Here is a 21,947-nt window from a genome sequence, read left to right as displayed (position 1 = left end):
TGCAATGCAAAAGTTTAAAATCAGGATGTAGAATTTTCTCAATCTCCAATGAAATGGAAATATCAGTAAGATTATTATTTTGCCACAAAAATATTCCATATTTGTGACGGATTTACACTCTCCATCCAACCCGTTTCCAACACTCCGAATATTGGGCAAAGCACTACTTAGTTATGCCTCAGTGAGACATTCGTTTCCATGTGACGACTTCTGCTCAAAAGCTTGGAAGAAAAGGTTTCCAGTATTTACAGTACGAGTAGAAGTTTAGGCGCGGAAAATATTGAATTCGTTTGCTTGAATTGTAAGAAAGAATGTCGAGTTATACATATGTATAGATTCTTGCGTTATTGAGTGACTAAAAGACAGTGAACGTAAAGTCGTGAATGATAATGATTCAATATATGTATTTGTATAAATGTAATGTATATTAAATGGACGTCCTGGTAAATAGTCAGGTCAAAAGTACCCGAAACCGCCGAGCTTGCATGAAGAAAGTTATGAATGTGGATGAAGCAAAGGAAGTATACAGAGATCGTGGCAAGTGTAAAGAGGTAGTCCCTGCCTACCTCTCCGGGAAAGAGGCGTGATTTTATGTAGGTATGTATGTATATTAAAAGCCTTTTTTTTTCAAAATAAATCTAATCTTTTAGTGAATAACGGGTCAGAAAATATTGAATACTACATTTCAAAATAACGTTATAAAGAGTAGCTATATTTTCGTCAAACGAAGCCTTTGGAATACTTTGGCGGACGTCCTGATTTGATGCTTGGCTGGCCAGCGACCCCGATTCAGGGACGTTAGAGTCAAAGGATGCTGTCAACCAATAATTTACTGGGACTCGTCTGTTTTGTCAGTTTCGTTGCTTCGTTTGTAACTAAGATATAACGATAAGTTGTTCTTCAAACAATTTATACGCATTTATCTGCCTACTCCTGCGGTTTTTGTGTGTATATATATAATACCGGGTATAGTAGGCAGAGACTACATCTTTCCACTTGCCACGATCTCTGCATACTTCTTTCGCTTCAGCCACATTCGTAACTCTCTTCATGCAAGCTCGGCGGTTTCGGGTAGTAATCTTTAAGTTATACGTTTCATTCATGCAATAAATATTAAAAATGGGAAAGTTTATTAGTTTGTATGTATGGATGTATGTTACTCTTTCACGCAAATACTACTGAACCAATTGCGATGAGGTTTTGTATGTAGGTAAGGAAGATCCAGAATAGGCGACTTTTTGTCCCGGAGTTCCCGCGGAATTGATTCCACGCAGACGAAGTAGCGGGCGGCCTCTAGTTTATTCATATTCCATTCACACATACATAAAATCACGTCTTATTCCCGGAGGGGTAGGCAGAGAATTATTCGTTATTTCTATCAGAGCCGCCTAGTTTGTCCATCAACATAATTCAGTCCGCCAAATCTTAGCTATTAATCGGCAATAAAGTGTGACAGACGAACTACACACCACTCGCAGGCTCGTACAACGAATGTCAATAAAATTGACATTTCTCCGAGAGCTGTGTGACCCAAATGTGTCATATTATTACACTATAAATATACCCTGACCAGTGTTTGTGGACCCTTCCGAATTCGACCCTCAGGGAGATTGCAGTGAAATTGGAAACTCGTCACGGAAATAAGTTCGTCACGAAAAATATTAATAAGTCTTGAAATTTTTGTCTACTATAAAAAAATATTATATTAGCCATACAAGTTAACGTGGCCTATCGGTCTTTTCAAGACTGTTAGCTCTGTCTACCCCGCAAGGGATAGAGACGTGATTCTATACATGTATGAAAACTAATTAAACTATAAACTTAATTTACGGATAGGTTCCATTAGTAAGAATTGATGATGTCTATAATTTTAATTTTTCTATTGCTCTTCGCTTCAATAGATAACAATATTTAAGGAACGAATTAATTCTAGAGTAGTTCCTTTCTTTCAGAAATGTGAGGGCGAATCCGGGAACCGTACCAAAACCGTAATTACTACCTAGGTTTAAATATTGAAAATAAGTAAAATTTTAATAATAACATTAATAGCATAACACACGTGCATACCAAATTAAAGTAATCCATTCCTCTTCAATATCTTCGTAATTACTTGTGTCGAATTTACAAAATTGTGACGAATATCAACTGTGGCGAGTGTGGAAAATCTTTTTTCACCACATGTCTTGTTAAGTGGTTACTAGGAAGCGAGGCATCTATTACTTCGATTTAGTGGTGTTATGTGACTGCAGGCAATGTCACGCGCTAACACTAGTGTTGTAATCGTGAACAGTCGGCACTACTTTTATTTATAGCCAATAGACGAGTTATTGTTCTGCATTTTGGGTGTATGTAGCTTTGTTTATTGAAGCTTCTATTTAAAATAAATTAATACATATATACGCCACGTTTACTATATTGCTGTAAAAATATTAAACTTTATACTCCGATTTCTAAGGTCACTCACTAACTCCCTCAACAGGTAGGATAATAGTTGTAACTATATGTTGTATATACTGTACCGTGTGGTTCCCGGCACCAATAGAAAAAGCCTACGACCAATCCATGTCGTAAAATTTTCTTTCTTTTAGGCTAGGTGCCTGGGCTAGCAACCCGTCATTAATCTCAATTCTATCATTAAGCCAAGCTGAACGTGGCCTATCAGACATTTCAAGACTGTTGGCTCTGTCTACCCCGCAATGGATATAGAAGTGATTTTTTGTATGTATGTATATGTTGTAACAAACATTGTCATACAAGAATACAGTCGCATATTTGCTCGAAATCCCGAAGGTACGCGATTTATGACATAACGTTCAGATAACCTTTGATGTTAGCTCTCAATGCGAGCACTAGATATGAAAGTCTGGATTCACGACATATTTTTGCTGAAGTTTTCAAACAGATACTCAAATACATTACCTACATTGGAAAGAAATGTATGAAAAAATATTTGATCGTGGATATATTTATGTTATGATTGAGCTGAAATTGAAGATGTATAATTAATATAATATAATAACAATATAACACAAAATATCATGAGAATCGGTCAAGCCGATTCGAAGGAGTACGGGAACGAACATTGTGTCAAGAGAATTTTATATATAAGATGTAATACAAAAACAAAACATCTGTAACTTTCTGCCATATTTATTTATTTAAAACTTTATTTCACAAAAAGAATGTACCTACAAAAGGCGGACTTGATGCCTTTCTGCATATTTCTTCCGGATAAAACTAAAACCACCCAAATCCCTGTGTCTGTATAGTGTTGAAGTGTCCCGATTTCTCAGAAACCTGTCGATTGGGCGCGTCACGCGATGAACCCAGGATTTGGACTAATAACACGACCCGGGTTTATTTCCATTTCTGCCCGTGCCCGGGACACGAACAGATGAATTCCTAGTCACGGGATAACGTCGGCTTTCCCCGGGATCCCGGATGCAATCTTTGAAAAAATTTAGAATGTGTACCACCTATTTTGAGTAATCGAAGGGGTGTCAGCGGAGTTTTTCTGAAATTATATTAAGGGATTCGTGAAATACGAATACGTGAATACTCTGCCTACCCCGTAAGGGATAAAGACGTGATCGTATGTATGTATGTATTCGTGAAATGGGAATGGATTTGTGACTTTTAGCGTAAAGTGGGTTAGCAACCTGTCACTATTAGAATCTCAATAGAATCATTAAGCCAAACTTTCTGTCAAAATCTGTTGGCTCTGTCTACCCCGCAAGGGATATAGACGTGACCATATGTATGTATGTTGTGACTTTTATACCTAAAGAGAAATTATTTGCTTGTATGTAGTGTGTTAACCAAAAGAAACAGGAAAAACATGATAGTTTATGAAATTGCAAGAATATTGAACGTTTTCTTCAGTTCAAAGACTCTTTTTCCTCCTGGCTTTAGTCCCGGTTGTATACTTAAAACTCTGGAGACGAGCCCGGGGTTAGACTTTGACCATGGATCCTGGATTGGGTGAGTCAGGTTTTTACACGAAGCGACTCCCATCTGATCTCCGCAACCTTTGCAGGGGAACCTAACCCGTATTGGATCGATCATGGTCACACATCCACTTGCCTTAAGAATAGAATAGAATAGATTTAGGTATTTTCAAAATTGGATACAAGGTATCACTTATTGACATCACATAACTTAAACCTAATTATAACTACTACCGCTTCCAAACTGCATGTGTGTAAGAAGCGGCGGAACAAACTACACTGTAGCATTTTTAATCGGACGTCAATTTACAAAGTTCAAAGCCAACACACACAAAACTGAAGATATTTCATACTTAATATTAAAAATGGGAAAGACTGTTCGTTTGTATGTTTAGCGTTTACGGTTAAACTGTGAGATTGAAACTGTTTTGTATGAAATTTTTTATGGACAAAGTTAATTAGATAAACGAGACTATAATAGTTGAATACCTTCACTTGTCCACTTAATTGGTATTCACGTAACTCATGAGAAGGATATAGAGTCGTCCTATTTAACAGTGTCGGGAACCACACGGCACCCCGCAATATGACTTACTCGAACATCAAAGACAACGTGTTCAGTCGAAACGTCCCCGAACAAAATACGACCTCAATACAATCTAAGGCCTGTTTTCGCATCCATATCACTGCTATAAAATTTGCGAGCGCCGTACACCCTTTCACGAAGCGATTCGCCCCTCCCGGGCCTCAGAAACCGCACGAATACGCTCTCTTACATAACAATAATACCTTTTATACAGCCTCCCTGATAAATAGCTGAATATATATTATAGTACGTATATTATGCTACCCCTGCCACGTGGCTCGATAAAGTATGCGCGCGCAGGTGCAGCCATCTAGCGGGTGGTGGCGGAACTTTTTCGTGCAAGAGTAGTCGGTATGTAGGGTTCGTGTAAGGATTTTTAGGTGCTGGTGTAGTGTATTTATTGACGTGTGTAAACGATAGATGGCACTAGTGGTCCTTTTCAGCGCCTGAAAACTGAATTTTGTAATCATAAAGAGTGAAGGCACGTTAAATCTTTGACAAAGTATGGAATCGTTTAAGTTTTTTCATAGAAAATCTTTACGTTAAAAGTAAACATAGCGAGAATGTCGAATGAGAAATATAATATTCCCAATGTTATACCTACCTACCTGAACCATACGGTTTTTTTACCACTTTAATATCGTCTTGCGAGCTACTTAACATAATACAACAAGTTACAACAAGTACTACTGTTTTATATTTGTTATGTACTCCTTTAGCGAACAATAAAGCATTTACTTACTTACTTTTAATCTCATATTTACATCAAAATTTACATTGGTTTTTCTTCTTCAGCTCTCCGAGTTGGAGCAGAGGGTGCTGGAGGCCGAGGGTCGCGCAGAGGAGGCCGAGGACAAGGTAAATTACCTACTTTCTAAGCATTGTTATCCACATACATACATACATAAAATCACGCCTCTTTCCCGAAGGGGTAGGCAGAGACTACCTCTTTCCACTTGCCACGATCTCTGCATATTTCCTTTGCTTCATCCACATTCGTAACACTCTTCATGCAAGCTCGGCGGTTTCGGGTACTTTTGACCTGACCCTTTACCAGGATGTCCTTAATTTGATCAAGATATGTTCGTCTAGGTCTTCCCACTCCGACCTTTCCCTCCACACTCTCCATGTATATCTGCTTAGTCAACCTGTTTTCATTCACATGTTATCCACATGTATACAGAAAAGGGGACGGCCTCTGTGGCGCAGCGGTAGTACGCTTGTCTGTGATACCGGAGGTCCTGGGTTCGAATCCTGGCCAGGGCATGATGAGAAAAGAACTTTTTCTGATTGGCCTGGGTCTTGGATGTTTATCTATATAAGTATTTATTATAAAATATAGTATCGTTGAGTTAGTATCTCGCAACACAAGTCTCGAACTTACTTCGCGGCTAATTCAATCTGTGTAATTTATCAAAAAAAATAAATATGTTAAGATGGTTTTTTTTATATACTTAAGCGTTATATTAACAATCTTTTTACAAGATTGGGTTTTCATGATTTATTTTTAGACAGAAGTCGCGCTGATGGTCACCTGCTATTTGATACAGGTACCACATCTTTGCTATATGCCTATGTAATTTATGTAAGCTTAATGCCATTTATCTGCTTAAATGTGATGTTAAGATGGTTTGGTCATGTGAAGAGGATGAGTGAAAGCAGGTTGACTAAGCAGATATACAAGGAGAGTGTGGAGGGAAAGGTCGGAGTGGGAAGACCTAGACGAACGTATCTTGATCAAATTAAGGACGTCCTGGTAAAGGGTCAGCTCAAGAGTACCCGAAACCGCCGAGCTTGCATGAAGAGAGTTATGAATGTAGATGAAGCAAAGGAAGCATGCAGAGATCGTGGCAAGTGGAAAGAGGTAGTCTCTGCCTACCCCTCCGGGAAAGAGGCGTGATTTTATGTATGTATGATATCCACATTATTCTTCTTGATCAAAATAAGTAATAACTATCCAAAAATAACCAACAGTCTTGAAAAGACCGAAAGGCCACGTTCAGCTATTTAGCTCAATGATAGAATTGAGATTCAAATAGTGACAGGTTGCTAACCCATCGCCTAAAAAAGAATCCCAAGTTTGTAAGCCTATCCCTTTTACGACATCCATGGGAAAGAGATGGAGTGGTCCTATTCTATTTTTTATTGGTGCCGGGAACCACACGGCGCCACATTTTGTTACAAGTTTATAATTATCCCGAATATCGTAGCTGTAAATATATATATACCTATAATATACTTACTTATAAATATATAATATACTTACAGGACAAATAACACTGATTGAGTTAACCTCTAAGTTAGTGCGAAACTTGTGTTACGAGATACTAACTCAATAGCTGTTATAGAAATCGGCTGTCAATACAAATATTATAAATGCAAAAATCTGTATGACTTATAAATTATGAATTATATTTGAAGACCCAACATACTACCTACCTACTACTATTTTAGCGAATGAAGTTTAGATTGACAATTTGATTTTATAATTCAAAAGTCACCCTAGAGACTTGGTTCGTTTACCCCGATAGGGATAAAGACGTGATGTGTGTGTGTACATACATACATGTGGTCACGTCTATATCCCGTGTGGGGTAGACAGTGCCAACAGTCTTGAAGAATCCCAAGTTTGTAAGCCTATCCCTTAGTCGCCTTTTAGACGACATCCATGGGAAAGAGATGGAGTGGTCCTATTCTTTTTCACACTGGTGCCGGAAACCACACGGCACCATGTGTGTGTGTATGTATGTGTTAAAAACAATTTTTGCTAAGGGCTCCGAGGATCAGCAAAAACGCCATTACAACCGAATTTCAAAGGCTTGTGTGGCAAAACCTTCGTCACGGTAACACTTATGAATTTGACCTATTTGACACAAGTAGGACACAAGCTGGTGAATATATACATATATATAACACGTCTATATCCCTTACGGGTAGCCAAAGCCGAATAGTTAAAGACCATGGCCATATTTGGCTTATCTTGGGATTCCATAACTTTCAAAATAATGTGGCATTACAAAATAGATCTTATCCTACTAATATTATAAATGCGAAAGTTTTTGACTATCTCAGGATGTCAGTACGGATGTTTGTTACTCTTTCACGCAAAAACTACTAGGATTACGATGAAATTTGGTATGTAGGTAGCTGAAGACCCAGAATAACATATAGGCTACTATTTATCCCGGAGTTCTCGCGGGATTGATAGGGTTTCCGTACGGACGAAGTCGCGGGCGGTCTCTAGTTGAAAATAAAGTAAATATTTTTGTTGTTCCGTGCATCCAACACATTAATCTATCGGAAACCTTGCATTAATCTTAAGTAATTAATAATTTTGCCGTGTGGTTCCCGGCACCAATGCAAAAAAGAATAGGATCACTCCATCTCTTTCCCATGGATGTTGTAAAAGGCGACTAAGGGATAGGCTGACAAAGTTGGGATTCTTTTTTAGGTGATGGGCTAGCAACCTGTCACTAGTTGAATCTCAATTCTATCGTTAAGCCAAATAGCTGAACGTGGCCATTCAGTCTTCAAGACTGTTGGCTCTGTCTACCCCGCAAGGGATATAGACGTGACGATATGTATGTATGTAATTAATAATTTAAAACAAATGAAATATATTATTGCAAGTGGTCTGTCATTTATTGCGAGATATTTGTTAGCGTGGCGCTGACAACTGAGATACGTACTGTGGGATTGTGTGAGGGGTGACAGGGTAAGTAGAGACAGCAACGTAATCAAATTTATTTATTGTTAATGTTAATTGTAACTTAAATCGAGAAGCAATTGAGAATTTAGTGTGGCTGCTAGTTTTTTTTATTTACTTTTCAATTAATTAAAATAACTAGTCGTTCGCCTCGAAAGTGTTAGTGTGTTATTTACAAAATTGTGAATATCACAAAAATTACTTAACCGATTTTGATGTACCGCGAACTTTAATTTTTTTTTAAAGTTTCTTCATTTATTTTTAATTTCATCAAATCCAAATCACATAACATCGATAGTTATCGCGGTTCAAAATTAAAATACAAGAAATATAATATTTTCGGCCCAAATTATTAAAAGTCATTAAAATCTAATATGCCTTATAATTTATCTGCCAGTATCATGACCATGCTTTCTGCTATTGTCGATTTTATTTAAGTATACTTACTACCGCTGCGCCACAGAGGCTATCAATTGTATTAACTACACATTTGAACAAAATTATACGGTAATTTTATTGTTTCAGTATTACACACTTATCAATTTTTGCTGACGGTACAAGATTTAGAAGAGCAATGTGCACAAGTGCAGCCCCTTTATTGATTTTTCGAATTGCGGATTATGACTCACTTCGTCTTTTGTTTTGATGGGCATGGATGGATTGAATATGGGCAGTTATTGACCGACTTTTGAAATGAGTTTTGTATATTTCAGTAATATACAAAACTCATTTCAAATACCCAGGGTAGACAGAGCCGAAACAGGCAAGTTTAGCAATTGACGTTCAGAAATATTAACAGGTTGCTAAGTTTATTACAATCGTATTAAAAATTTTAATTAAAGTTTATACGAAAATCTATTTCCAGACACTTTTGGCTTTTGGTACCTAATTCAAATCTGAATTAGGATCTGAAATAGAATTATTATAAAATACAGAACCGTAAGTATCTCGTAACACAATAAGTCTCGAACTTACTTCGAGACTAACTTAATCTGTGTTATCTATCCCGTATATATTTATTTTATTACTTACGTAAAGTATTGTAGACGATTGTTTCATTTCACAGATAAACTTAGTTCTAATAATATCAATTAATTTGAAAAATTTAATGCGGTAAGAAATATACGCACCCCAACCCACTTTAAAAATTGTTGATACACTAGTTGTAAATACTATTTTCTTTAGCTTCCTCTTATAACAACTTTGACAGGGAAATAACCTTATTCTTCTAAAGTCGTCTAATTAATCTAAGTTTATTTCTCATACCACGAAGGTTATCTCAAACTTAGTTCCTTCTTGAATAGCAAAATTTATCTGAATTATAATCTGATATCTCAAAACATGAACGATGACATAATAACCCTACAAAACGTACCCCATCGCACCCTAATCAAAAAACGATGCCAGATTTTCAAACCCTTATCAAAGGAGCCGCGACCTTAATTCAAGGGAATAAAAACTATAAAAATACATCTTATATCTGTACTGGCAACAATAGGAATTTCAGCCCTCAAAATTCCACCCTTCCACGCATGCGCACCACCCTGCCACTCTTACGAACGTCACTATGGTACCCCGAAGCCATACTCCGCGACAACTTCGCGTTAAATGTATATACATAACAATTTCCCTTTATTTTAACTGTAAAATATTATACAAATAAGCCCGATCCGTCTTATAAATACGTCATTTTATGTATAAAACAGTTTTATCGAAAAAAAATCTCCATTAGAAACGTGCTTAGACTGTGAAATTTCGCTTGAATCTATAGAATTTTTAATGTGTGTTCTAGATAAGCTTTATTGTGATATGTAAGTCTAAATTGACAACGAATTAAGCATTTAAGTGTGTAGATTTATCGAGAGAATATATATTTTTGGTCAATTCAGTGGTTAGTGTGATATAATGTCTAAACCCAACACGCTGAAGGCGCACAGACTGAGCGCTGAGTTCGCTGAGAAACGCCAAGCCATGAAAAAGGCTGATCCTTCTAATTCATAGCATACACCCGTAAGTAACTAAGCATTAATTAAATATGTGTGTTTAAAAGCTATCTAAATGAGTAGTTGCTTCTTTGTTGTGCTAAACTTGGTAGTAAATATATACAAGCTTTGAAGATCCTGCTCATAAGATCGTAAATATAAATTCAAAAGAAGAATTGCAACAAACATTTATTAAAACAAATCAGACTGGCTTTACTCTAGACGGAATTTTCCGCATAAAATAATGTCATCAAAAACATAAGTCATTTCTCATTCAAGTTTTTGTAAAGACCTAGAATTTTCTTCTTACGTTATAAACAAAGAGAAAATAACGAAGGGAATAGTTATTTTCTCTTCTGGTAAGTATCTCTTTTGCTAAGTTCAATGTCAAGTACCTGCGTGTGCTAAGTAAATTTTATTCGTTTTAACGTTCTTAAATACCAAATCTCAACTTCCTAAGTAATTCGTTTATAATTATTTTGTTTGTTTCCAATTCGCAATTTATCGACATCATTATGGTTTGAACTAAAAGTACAAATATACTTAAAACACAAAAGCTAGTCTTTCACATCAAAAAAATATTATTCCTTAAACGATAAACTAACCTTTATTTCGGGACAAGCTACTTACTTCGAATATTTGTGTTTTGGCCTTATGTTTAATCTATACTAATATTATAAAGCTGAAGAGTTTGTCTGTTTGTTTGAACGCGCTAATCTCAGGAACTGGTACGAATTGAAAAATTATTTTTGCATTGAATAGACCATTTATCGAGGAAAGCTTTAGGCTTTACAACATCACACTGCAACTATAAGGAGCAAATAAATAATGGAATATGTGAAAAGAAACGGGGAAAATAATTCATCCTTGAGGGCTTCAATGATGCCCAAAATAACTATTCCACGCGGACGAAGTTGCGGGCACAGCTAGTATAACATAGATATTCTAAGGAGATTAATCCACTGAACAGCGCTCACTTTGCACGACATCGGCTTGTTTGCTCCGCAGCTATAAATGTAATGTAATGAATCTGATTATAAACACAACGCCACATAAATTATGAGCACGATAATGCCTCACAATGGAAAAAGCCTGAATACATTTTCACACGCATAACTTTATCAATTTCTCGACTCTGATAACAGTTTATTTTGGCAGTTTTTATACTTACGTGAAATGTGCTAGCCCTCATTTTTTATACTCATTAGGTATAAACATATTGGAAGAAAACGTATAGGTACACATAAAAAATCACACCTCTTTTCAGGACGAGTAGGCAGAGACTCTATCTTTCTTTCTAGAACATACTTCTTTCGCTCCATCCACATACATAAATATATTAATTTTTATATTTTAGTTACCTCTCCTGTCTATTTTAAAACATTCACGAGTAATCAACATCTATGTACCTACTAATGAAACTTGTACCTATGACAAGATTTCATCACGATTTCATGATTACAATATCTCATTTTTCCTTTCTCTCATTTTGGCTAAGTAGACAACTTTTTAATACTCCGTTATTAAGCAACACGCCATTTTTTCATTTTATTTCAAGCCTACAAATTTCAATATTGCAATGTCTGTTTGTAATATCGTAGGTAGGTGTTTTTTGGTGTGACTCCTATTCTCAAGTTCAAAGATGGCGGGAACGCAGCGCGCATGCGTACACCAAACAGCTGGCGCCGCCATGTTAGTTGTAGGTTGTAGGAAATTATTGCATTCATGGTTTTATAGTTAGGTACAATATTTTGTTACATTTGTTGAAAATTTATTTTAATTTACAGTATTTCAAAGCAGTGAATAAAAGAGATTTTTTTGTATAAAAAAGGGAAACTCGTCCATAAACTTTTAATATCTACTACAATCATTAAATATCACGTCTTAATCCCTTACGTATTAGACAGAGCCAACAATCTCGAAAAGACTGGAAGGCCACGTTCAGCTACATGGCTTAATGGTGGAATTTAAATAACCCAAGCTTTAAGCCTTACCTTGATAGGCTTTTACAATTGCACGGGATGAGATGAGTTGGCTCACCTACTTTATAATAAATTTAATATTCCCTATATTAGGCATATTAAAATCAAATTAAAACTAGTTCGACAAAAATCAATTTCAAAGTACAGTCATTAAATTATTATTGGGCGGCTTGTTCAAAGCGAGGTCGTCTGACCTAATAACCTGAAATTTAAAATGTACGTAGATTAATGTCAAATCAAATCTATAGAACGTTAAAATTAGTCTGTGTTTTAAACTCTATAACTTTCTAGATGAACCCAGTTCTATACCTTAATATAGTTATATATATCTATAGTTATATATCTTTAGATAGAGAGACGAACAAACTGTATTCATAATACATAATTTAGACTGGCGGGGTCGTGATTTTCTGCCTATTTTACTAATAATTGATTTTTTCTTACATACATAGGTACATAGATATAGTCACGTCACGTCTATATACTTCGCAGGGTACACAGAGCCAACAGTCTTGAAAAGACTGATAGGCCACGTTCAGCTGTTTGGCTGCTAGCCCATAGCCTAAAAGAAGAATCCAAAGTTTATAAGCTTATCCCTCAGTCGCCTTTCACGACATCCATGGGAAAGAGATGAAAGGGCCCTATTCTTTTTCTTTTGGTGCCGGGAACCACACGGCATGGTATTTTTCTTCAGGGTAAGGAAACGTTAAAAGATCATGTTTAGTTAAAAGAAAGACTGGTGTGATAAGGCCTATTGCAAAAACAGGCTTCCATACCACCTTTTCGTATCAGTGAGTCAATTACATAAATTGATGTCGATCATACAAGTTTCGATCGATTAGATAAAGACGCACATGTGTGTTTGTGTGTTCGAAATAATCTCGTTTCAAAATGTTTTTCAAACGAAATCAATTTTCGAACACTTTCAAAATCGGGCCCCTCTATAGCAATACCTACTAATTCTGTTCTCCTAGTGAGACGTGAGTCACGGTCATGGGTGCAACAACCGACGCCAGACGGACTAACAGCCCGACCGGTCGCCGGATAAATCGCCCGATCGCTTTCAGCTCTTTCAGCGAGATGGAAAATATTGCCGTTTTATTGTTTGTTAGTTGAACTCACGAGTTGAAGAGTTTGAAATTGGAATCTTAAATCGTTAATATAAAATCGGATCGATGCTATTGTACTGATAGTCGAAGGTTATACATAACGATTGTAGCGTCAGCAAAATAATAAAATAATTTACAATCATCATCCATACTAATATTATAAACGTGATGTGTGATCGTATTTCTTTTATTTTTAATATATACGGGACAAATTACACAGATTGAGTTAGCCTCGAAGTAAGTTCGAGACTTGTGTTACGAGATACTAACTCAACGATACCATATTTTATAATAAATACTTATATAGATAAACATCCAAGACCCAGGCCAATCAGAAAAAGTTCTTTTCTCATCATGCCCTGACCGAGATTCGAACCCGGGACCTCTGGTGTCACAGACAAGCGTACTACCGCTGCGCCACAGAGGCCGTCACCATATATCATACTAGAGGCCGCCCGCGACTTCGTCCGCATGGAAACCCTATCAATCCCGCGGGAACTCTGGGATAAAAAGTAGCCTATGTGTTATTCTGGGTCTTCAGCTACCTACATACCAAATTTCATGGTAATCGGTTCAGTAGTTTTTGCGTGAAAGAGTAACAAACATCCATACATCCATACAAACTTTCGCCTTTATAATAGTAGTAGGATTTGTTAACCACTAAATCGATCTACGTGAATTTTTGTACAATGTAAAATATGGAGACGGACATTGGGTGCATTTTTGTCACGGGCGACAGCTAATATGTTTATAGTCCCAATTTAGTACATACTCGAAATACGACTCCTGATAAGAAAAAGACAATCTTACGTTAAAAAAATATAGAAGAGAGAAATCCCAGGATCCACCTGTGACCACGATCCTTGAAAGTAAGTCAGGTTGAGGGTAAATCAGGTTCTTATACATGCGCTGTGGAATCGGTAGTAGTTATAATTAGATTTAAGTGATGTGACGTCACTTAGTGATATCTTGTTTCCAATTTTGAAAATAAATCTATTCTATTCTTACTCGAAGCGATTGCCGTCTGACATCCGCTACCTTTGCAGCGAAACCTAATCCATATAAGCTCATGGTAACACATACAGTTGAATGTGCAGGTTTCAATGTGCAAGTGTCTCTATCTACTATTAATGTCCCGCGTACAAACTCGTAACTATCACGTACAAATACTATGTGACAGTTGTAATTGTAGCAGTTATGTTACGAGCATAATTTGTAAAACTGTAGGGGTATCACGCAGAAATCTGATAAACTTTTGTATAAATGCAAATACTTTATTTGCCATAAATGCGGTACAATTACACGTGTTACAAAGCATATACATTTCGCGCATTTAACCAGTCATGGCATGCAAAAATACAGAAAAATCAAATTAAATTAAAATTTAAATTGAAATGAAAATTAAAGTAATGTCATATTAAATGTTCTTGTCAAAATTTATTTTTTATAAAATTATTTTGTCACAATGTTCGTTCCCGTTCTCTACCGAAACGGCTTGACCAATTCTTATGATATTTTGTGAGCATATTGAGTAGGTCTAAGAATCGGCCAACATCTATTTTTCATACCCACAAAATGCAAAACAATGATTGCCGAGACGGCTAGTATTGTCTAGTTTTTCAATAAGCCGTGTTGTTCCCGGCACCAATAGAAAAAAGAATAGAGAGCTACTCCATCTCTTTCCCATGGATATCGTAAAAGGCGACAAAGGGATAGGCTTATATAAGTGCTTAGGATTCCTCTTAAGGCAACCTCACTATTTGAATCTCAATTCTATCATTAAGCGAAGTTTCACAGAAATGTAAAAAAAAAATAAGGTCAAACAAAAACAAAAATAACATTTACAAAAATTAGCTATTACATTTTCTATTGAAATTCGTATATCTGTATTTTATTGAACATGTATGTGACATCCCTGACCACACAGTATCGTCCGTACGTCGAGCTGACACTAAAATCGACTAACTCGACCAAACTCGACTAACTTCTCCCATTCAAAGTTACGTGCCTCGCACGGCTTCAGTCTGCTCTCGATTTACTTTGAACAATGGCTGTCTCTTTAGGTATCCTTGTATCCTAATCACGTCTTTATACATACGTACATATAATCACTTCTATATCCTTTGCGGGGTTGACAGAACCATCAATCTTGAAAAGACTGATAGGCCACGTTTCGCTGCTTGGCTTTATGATAGAACTAGCCGTACCCGCGACTTCGTCCGCGTGGAATAGTTATTTTGGGCATCATTGAAGCCCTCAAGGATGAATAATTTTCCTCGTTTTTTTTTTCACATTTTCCATTATTTCTTTGCTGCTTATAGTTGCAGCGTGATGTTATATAGCCTAAAGCCTTCCTCGATAAATGGTCTATTCAACACAAACAACATTTTTCAATTTGAACCATCAGTTCCTGAGATTAGCGCGTTCAAACAAACAAACTCTTCAGCTTTATAATATTAGTATAGATTGAGATTCAAAGAGTGACAGGTTGCTAGCCCATCGCCTAAAAGAATAATCCTAAGTTTATAAGCCTATCCCTTAGTCGCCTTTTATCCATGGGAACGAGATGGAGTGGAGTTTTGTTTTCAAAATGAATAAAATGCAAATTTTAATGTTGCAAAGCCTTACAGCTCATGTAATAATGTGTCAGTTCAGAAGCACTTCATGTCTGAAGTATGAAGAAGCGGCTAGTTTATTTACCATAAACCTATCAGGCGAGGCCACAAAGCCGTTTGTAATGATATCGTCTACACCAGTAGGGTTGGCACATTGAAGTTATTCTTCAGATCAAAACGCAAGGAAAGTCGTCAATACATTTTTATTTGTGAAAGCAGGTTACAGTGATATTACATGATTTTATTTATTGCTCTGTTTCCTAAAAGGCTTACAAAAATGTCGGATTTACGAATAAACGATTGGATGTGAAATTACTGGCAAAAAGCACAGATTTTTATTTGATGTTTGGTGAAAATAATGTTAAATTTAAAGTATCTGAGATTTCGTGTTCTTGCATAAGATTGGTATATAAACGTAGGCCAGGTCAACTCTACTCGCAAAATAAAACTTTGCGAGTAGAGTTGACCTGGCCTACCTTTTAAAATTAAAATTAAAATTTTGGCTTCAAAACAAAACTCAAGAGTTTTCAAAAGACAGAAAGTAAATGCGATAAGATTATATACTTTTTATATCCTCCGCTAACCCGCCTGTTTACACGATCAAATAATGATAGTAAAATCCGTATAAATCAAAATCTATAAGGAATAACGAACGCTCGCAGCCCTGGATATTCTCCATAATTCATGAGCGTGCGCATAGTATGACGCATTGCGCATTTACATAGATTCCCAAAGCCATCGGTCGCAGCTGCCGACTTATACATTTTTTATTATTTCCTCGTGTATTGAAAATTGATTTTTTAAGTTCTTTTTACCGTAACAGTAGGTAAAGAGTTTGTTCTATTTCCTTTTGCTTGCGACTATGTACCCGTTTTGAACCAAGTTGCCAGTCCATTGCCTACAAGACGAATTTATAAGCCTATCCATTAGTCGTCTTTTACGACAGCCATGGGAAAGATATGGAGTGGTCCTATTCTAAAGTCCCCAAACCACACGGCAGGATTTCTTTGTTAAATCTTTATTTGCTCTACGTCTAGCCACTCAAATCTGTATTCCTTGAACGATATAATACGTCATAAACACGTCTACAAAGGAAATCACGTCCAAAAATGTGACAGGAAACAGTTTCTTGAACTCCTTTATATATTGTCAACACGTCTAAATCGGTCTGTCTGTCCATCAGGCGGTAATGAGCTGTGTTGATGTGTTACTACATCGGCAGTCACAATACGCAGTTTGGTTGCTAATTAGAAATGGTGGACATTTTGTTAGGTTGAACTCGGTTTAATAAGTCATCCATCATCTAAATAGAATTGATATAAAATATAAATAAATATATAAATATATACGGGACAAATTACACAGATTGAGTTAGCCTCGAAGTAAGTTCGAAACTTGTCTTACGAGATACTAACTCAACGATACTATATTTTATAATAAATACTTATATAGATAAACATCCAAGACCCAGGCCAATCAGAAAAAGTTCTTTTCTCATCATGCCCTGGCCAGGATTCGAACCCGGAACCTCCGGTGTCACAGACAAGCGTACTACCGCTGCGCCGTCAGAAAATCAAAATAAACGAATACTTAAATATATTTGTTGAAAAAAAAACTTTCTTAAAACAACTTTGCGCGAAGTTCCCGTGGGAATTTCCAGTAAAACGTAGCCTCTGTTCAGTAACATTTGAAGGTTATACCTGTCTGTGGTAAATATGATCAAAAGCGGTCATGTTTTCGATTGAGTTTATAAAATACGAACGTAAAAACAAAACGCCAATATATTATTCTATATGTATAGTAAATAAATAAATAAAACTAAGATCAGGTCAAAAGTATCCTAAAATTACAAATTTTTATAAAGTGATGAAGACAAATTGAGCGAAAGAAGTAAGTTTACAAGGTTTGTTGACCAGACAACACCGCAAATCCATTATAAATCTTTCCCGGAAGAACGTTTATATTTTTTAACCCAAAACAATTCGTCTAACTGTCTTTCTAACAAGCACGTTTCAAACCAGAGACAAGCGAATGATAGAATTTCTCCTGGCATGCAATAAAACCCCCATTAACCTCAATTCCAACGTTTGGCAGCCCAGGAATGCAATTCATGCCATTTCATGCTCCAACCTATACTAAGTTGTACTTATATATGTCTGTTTTGGTTTATAAAAAAAAGAATAGGTAGGACTACTCCATCTCTTTCCCATGGGTGTCGTAAAAGGCGACTAAGGGATTGGTTTATAAACTTGGGATTCTTCTTTTAGGCGATGGGCTAGCAACCTGTCACTATTTGAATCTCAATTGTATCAATAAGCCAAACAGCTGAACGTGGCCTTTTCAAGACTGTTGGCTCTGTCTACCCCCAAGGGATATTGACGTGATGATATGTATGTATAGTTTATACTAGCTGTCGCCCGCGACTTCGTCCGCGTGGAATAGTTATTTTGGGCATCACTGAAGACCTCAAGGATGAGTAATTTCCCCCTTTTTTCACATTTTCCATTATTTCTTTGCTCCTAATAGTTGCACTGTGATGTTATATAGTCTAAAGAATTCCTCGATAAATGGTGTATTCAACTCAAAAATAATTTTTCAATTCGAACCAGTATAGTTCCTGAGATTATCGCGTTCAAACAAACAAACAAACTCTTCAGTTTTATAATATTAGTTTAGATCAAAATAACCTAATTTTTTTCGTCCACACGTATTCATTTCAAGATGGGTCCAATGATTTAACTGTAATGAAGTAACAAACCTATTCTCGCATTTTCATAACATATTTAAGGTTTTTTATACAAGAACGTACACACATTATTAAATAGGTATTTCATCTGACACAAGATAATATGGATGGTTGTTCCTTAGAATCTGCATTTATGCTATCTGCAAACAATTGCGGCTGGCTTTGGCAGAAAAATCCAAAAGAACGAATCGTAAACCCCCTCTTTTCATATCTTAAAAGTCAAAAAAGGAATCTTTCAACACACGAATATCAACTATTTACGGCTAAGCCGATTACGACGGGTAATGCTCTTTCTCAACTCACGTAAAACTCCTGTAAAAAGAAATATGCGGCACACTCGTTACTGTTTTTACGTCGGATTGTATAATAAACATCATGTTTTAATATCAGCATGGAATAAACTATAAGAAAACATGATACAATATTTTTCTTTATAAAAATATCTAATTGGGCATGTATTTCATACATCCACGCTTATAAAATTCAATCTTTTCAAATTATACGCATAATAATTGTTTTTAATGTAATTAATACTTATCAAAATTTACTTGCCGTGCCGTGTGGTTGCCGGCACCAATACAAAAAAGAATAGGACCACTCCATCTCTTTCCCATGGATGTCGTAAAAGGCGACTAAGGAATAGGCTTGCAAACTTGGGATTCTTTTTCAGGCGATGGGCTAGCAACCTGTCACTATTTGAATCTCAATTCTATCATTAAGCCAAATAGCTGAACGTGGCCATTCAGTCTTTTCAAGACTGTTGGCTCTGTCTACCCCGCAAGGGATATAGACGTGACCATATGTATGTATGTATGTATGCAAAATTTACTTATTCTCTTTCTGATCGGCCTGGGTCTTGAATATTTATCTATATAAGTATTTATTATAAAAATATAGTATCGTTGAGTAAGTATCTCGTAACACAAGTGTCGAACTTACTTCGAGGCTAACTCAATCTGTCTAATCTGTCCCGTATATATTTATTTATCTAGGTATATATATTATCAACAATATGAATCTATATTAAGAATATATGAATCTATAATAAGAAAATAATAGTTTCTAGATCTACTGCTAATAATCCTATTACTCTTACTTACTATGTATGTTTGTACCTAACAATAAAAAAAGAAATAGGACCACTCCATATCTTTCCCATGGATGTCGTATAATGGGCTAGCAACCTGTCACTGTTTGAATCTCAATTCTATCATTAAGCCAAACAGCTGAACGTGGGCTGTCATTCCTTTCAAGACTGTCCATCCCGCAACAGATATAGTCATGTATGTGCAAAATTCTTACTAATTGACACCCAACTTTGATCACAAATGTAAACAAACAGACGCATAGACAAACGGCGCCAATTATGCACGTTCTTATTGTGCTTGTTGCACAAAAAAAAAAGCATAAAAAGCACAGTTGCAAGGGGTTGAGTACGCCTGGCGGGTGGCCAACAGCATTTTATGAGTAAACGGGGAGATATGATGATAGTTATTGGGAGTTGCTGTGTGGTTCCCGACACTTTAAAATGGGACCATATATCTTTCCCGTGGATGTCGTAAAAGGCGACATGGGAAAGGCTGTATAATTGAGATTGTACTTTTAGGCGATGGGCTAGCAAACTGTTACTATTTGAATCTCGATTCCATCAATAAACTATACAGCTGAACGTGGTCTGCCAATGTTTTCAAAACTGTTTCGTCTACCCCGCAAGTGATAAAGACGTGATTATATGTCAGTATATATTAGATTTGCAAACATTTGTAGCAAAGATACTGAATTCATCATCGTCACAAGAAGAACTTTGAAGCCTTAACGCTATAAAAAAGGGGCACCATGCCAAAGACAATTTTCCATAAAAAAAATGAGCAACTTCACATTCGTTTATTACTGCACTGTACAAGTTTAAAATGCCCTTTTGACTGCACCTTTAGTCCGCAATAGTCGGCATATTGCCAAGGTGTTATTTTTAATTTTTGATTTTAGTGTTTAATAATCTGTGCAACACTAGTTTTATAGTAATAATGGCTGGTAATAATTTTCATAAACAAAATCTCAATTCTATCATTAAGCCAAACAGCTTAACGTGGCCTTTCAATCTTTTCAAGACTGTTGGCTCTGTCTAACCGGCAAGGGATATAGACGTGATGATATGTATGTATGTATAATTGTCCTTTTTATTTTCAATTTTCCCTCGTCAAAGATGACAAAGGATGAGAAAGAAGAAACTCTGTGACAGCAGGATGGATGGATAACTATGATAGGTGCGAAGAAGACAGACCATAAGAACTATGATGCAACCATATTTCTAATTAAGTCGATACTCTAAGAAATAAGCAGACCCTAAAAATATTTGACAGCTGTCACAGAAATCAAGTTCTCTAAAAAAAAAAAGAAATTCCCAGCTAAATAGTTATTAGAACGAATAAAAAATCTTTATGTTCTTGGTGCATGTTCAAATTTAGAAGTCGCAGTATATCTTGGGTGGCTTAGAGCTTAAGTTATCTTACAGTTAGTAGTTATACGTTTATATGTAATTAGATTTAAGTGTGTGAATGTGACGTCAATAAAAGTTATACCTTTTATCAAATTTTGAAAATAAACCTATTCTATTCTAGCTTACCAGTCAAGGTGTTATGAAATCAAACAAGCTCAGTTTATAAGATATACCCTATTCCAACTTACTTATACTTAGTCTTTACTTAGGTACTACGTGTTAGTAAATTAAACATCTCCTAACTTCGCACAAGCACCCCCACAGGATTCGTCGTATGTAACAACTATAAGCTGGTTTAATTAAATTTCCTTTGGCTTAACATGTTTTGGTTGTTCAAAGCATGCGTCCATAATCATAAAGTTACTTTGGGTATTTTAAATAGGAGTATTTTGGAGTATTACATGGGTATTACTTTATTTGGTTTACGTGATTTTATCAATTTATAGACTTTAACTCGGTGCTTCGATCACGTGGGTTGAAAGTTTAATTTTCAAAAAGGAAAAACGTGTCAAGTTCTTCCCAAATTTCATCTAAATTTTTCCTTTATTTATTACGTTTATGCTTTACAAACGAATCGTTGTCTTTAAAATTTCAGTAAGTATGGCTTTTTATCATGATTACAGAGTTGATGAGAACTACGTAACCCTTTTTTATATTCAATCTTAATCAATTTGAAACATTAAAGTGCATATTCTCTTAAAAGTTGTTTTGTTGCGCAATCCAATGGAAAGAGAGAAGAAATAGTCCTATCCCTTTCTAAAGTCACACACACGGTAA

The 21,947-nt window shown here is 36.0% G+C and overlaps 1 protein-coding gene across 1 annotated transcript in view; it reads left to right on the top strand.

Annotated features, from left to right (window-relative positions):
• LOC132902561 (uncharacterized protein CG43867) overlaps positions 1-21,947 on the top strand; it is a 358,449-nt gene that overhangs the window by 285,511 nt on the left and 50,991 nt on the right. The window contains exon 4 of the mRNA XM_060948297.1: positions 5,329-5,391. Within this exon, the coding sequence (XP_060804280.1) occupies positions 5,329-5,391 (63 nt within the window). The remainder of the gene's footprint in view (positions 1-5,328; positions 5,392-21,947) is intronic.

This window comes from Amyelois transitella, chromosome 15 (genome assembly GCF_032362555.1).
Source record: "Amyelois transitella isolate CPQ chromosome 15, ilAmyTran1.1, whole genome shotgun sequence".
Classification (NCBI taxonomy): domain Eukaryota; kingdom Metazoa; phylum Arthropoda; class Insecta; order Lepidoptera; family Pyralidae; genus Amyelois; species Amyelois transitella.
The sequence above is the reverse complement of the archived record's forward strand: the minus strand, read 5'-3'. Positions and strand labels throughout refer to the sequence as shown.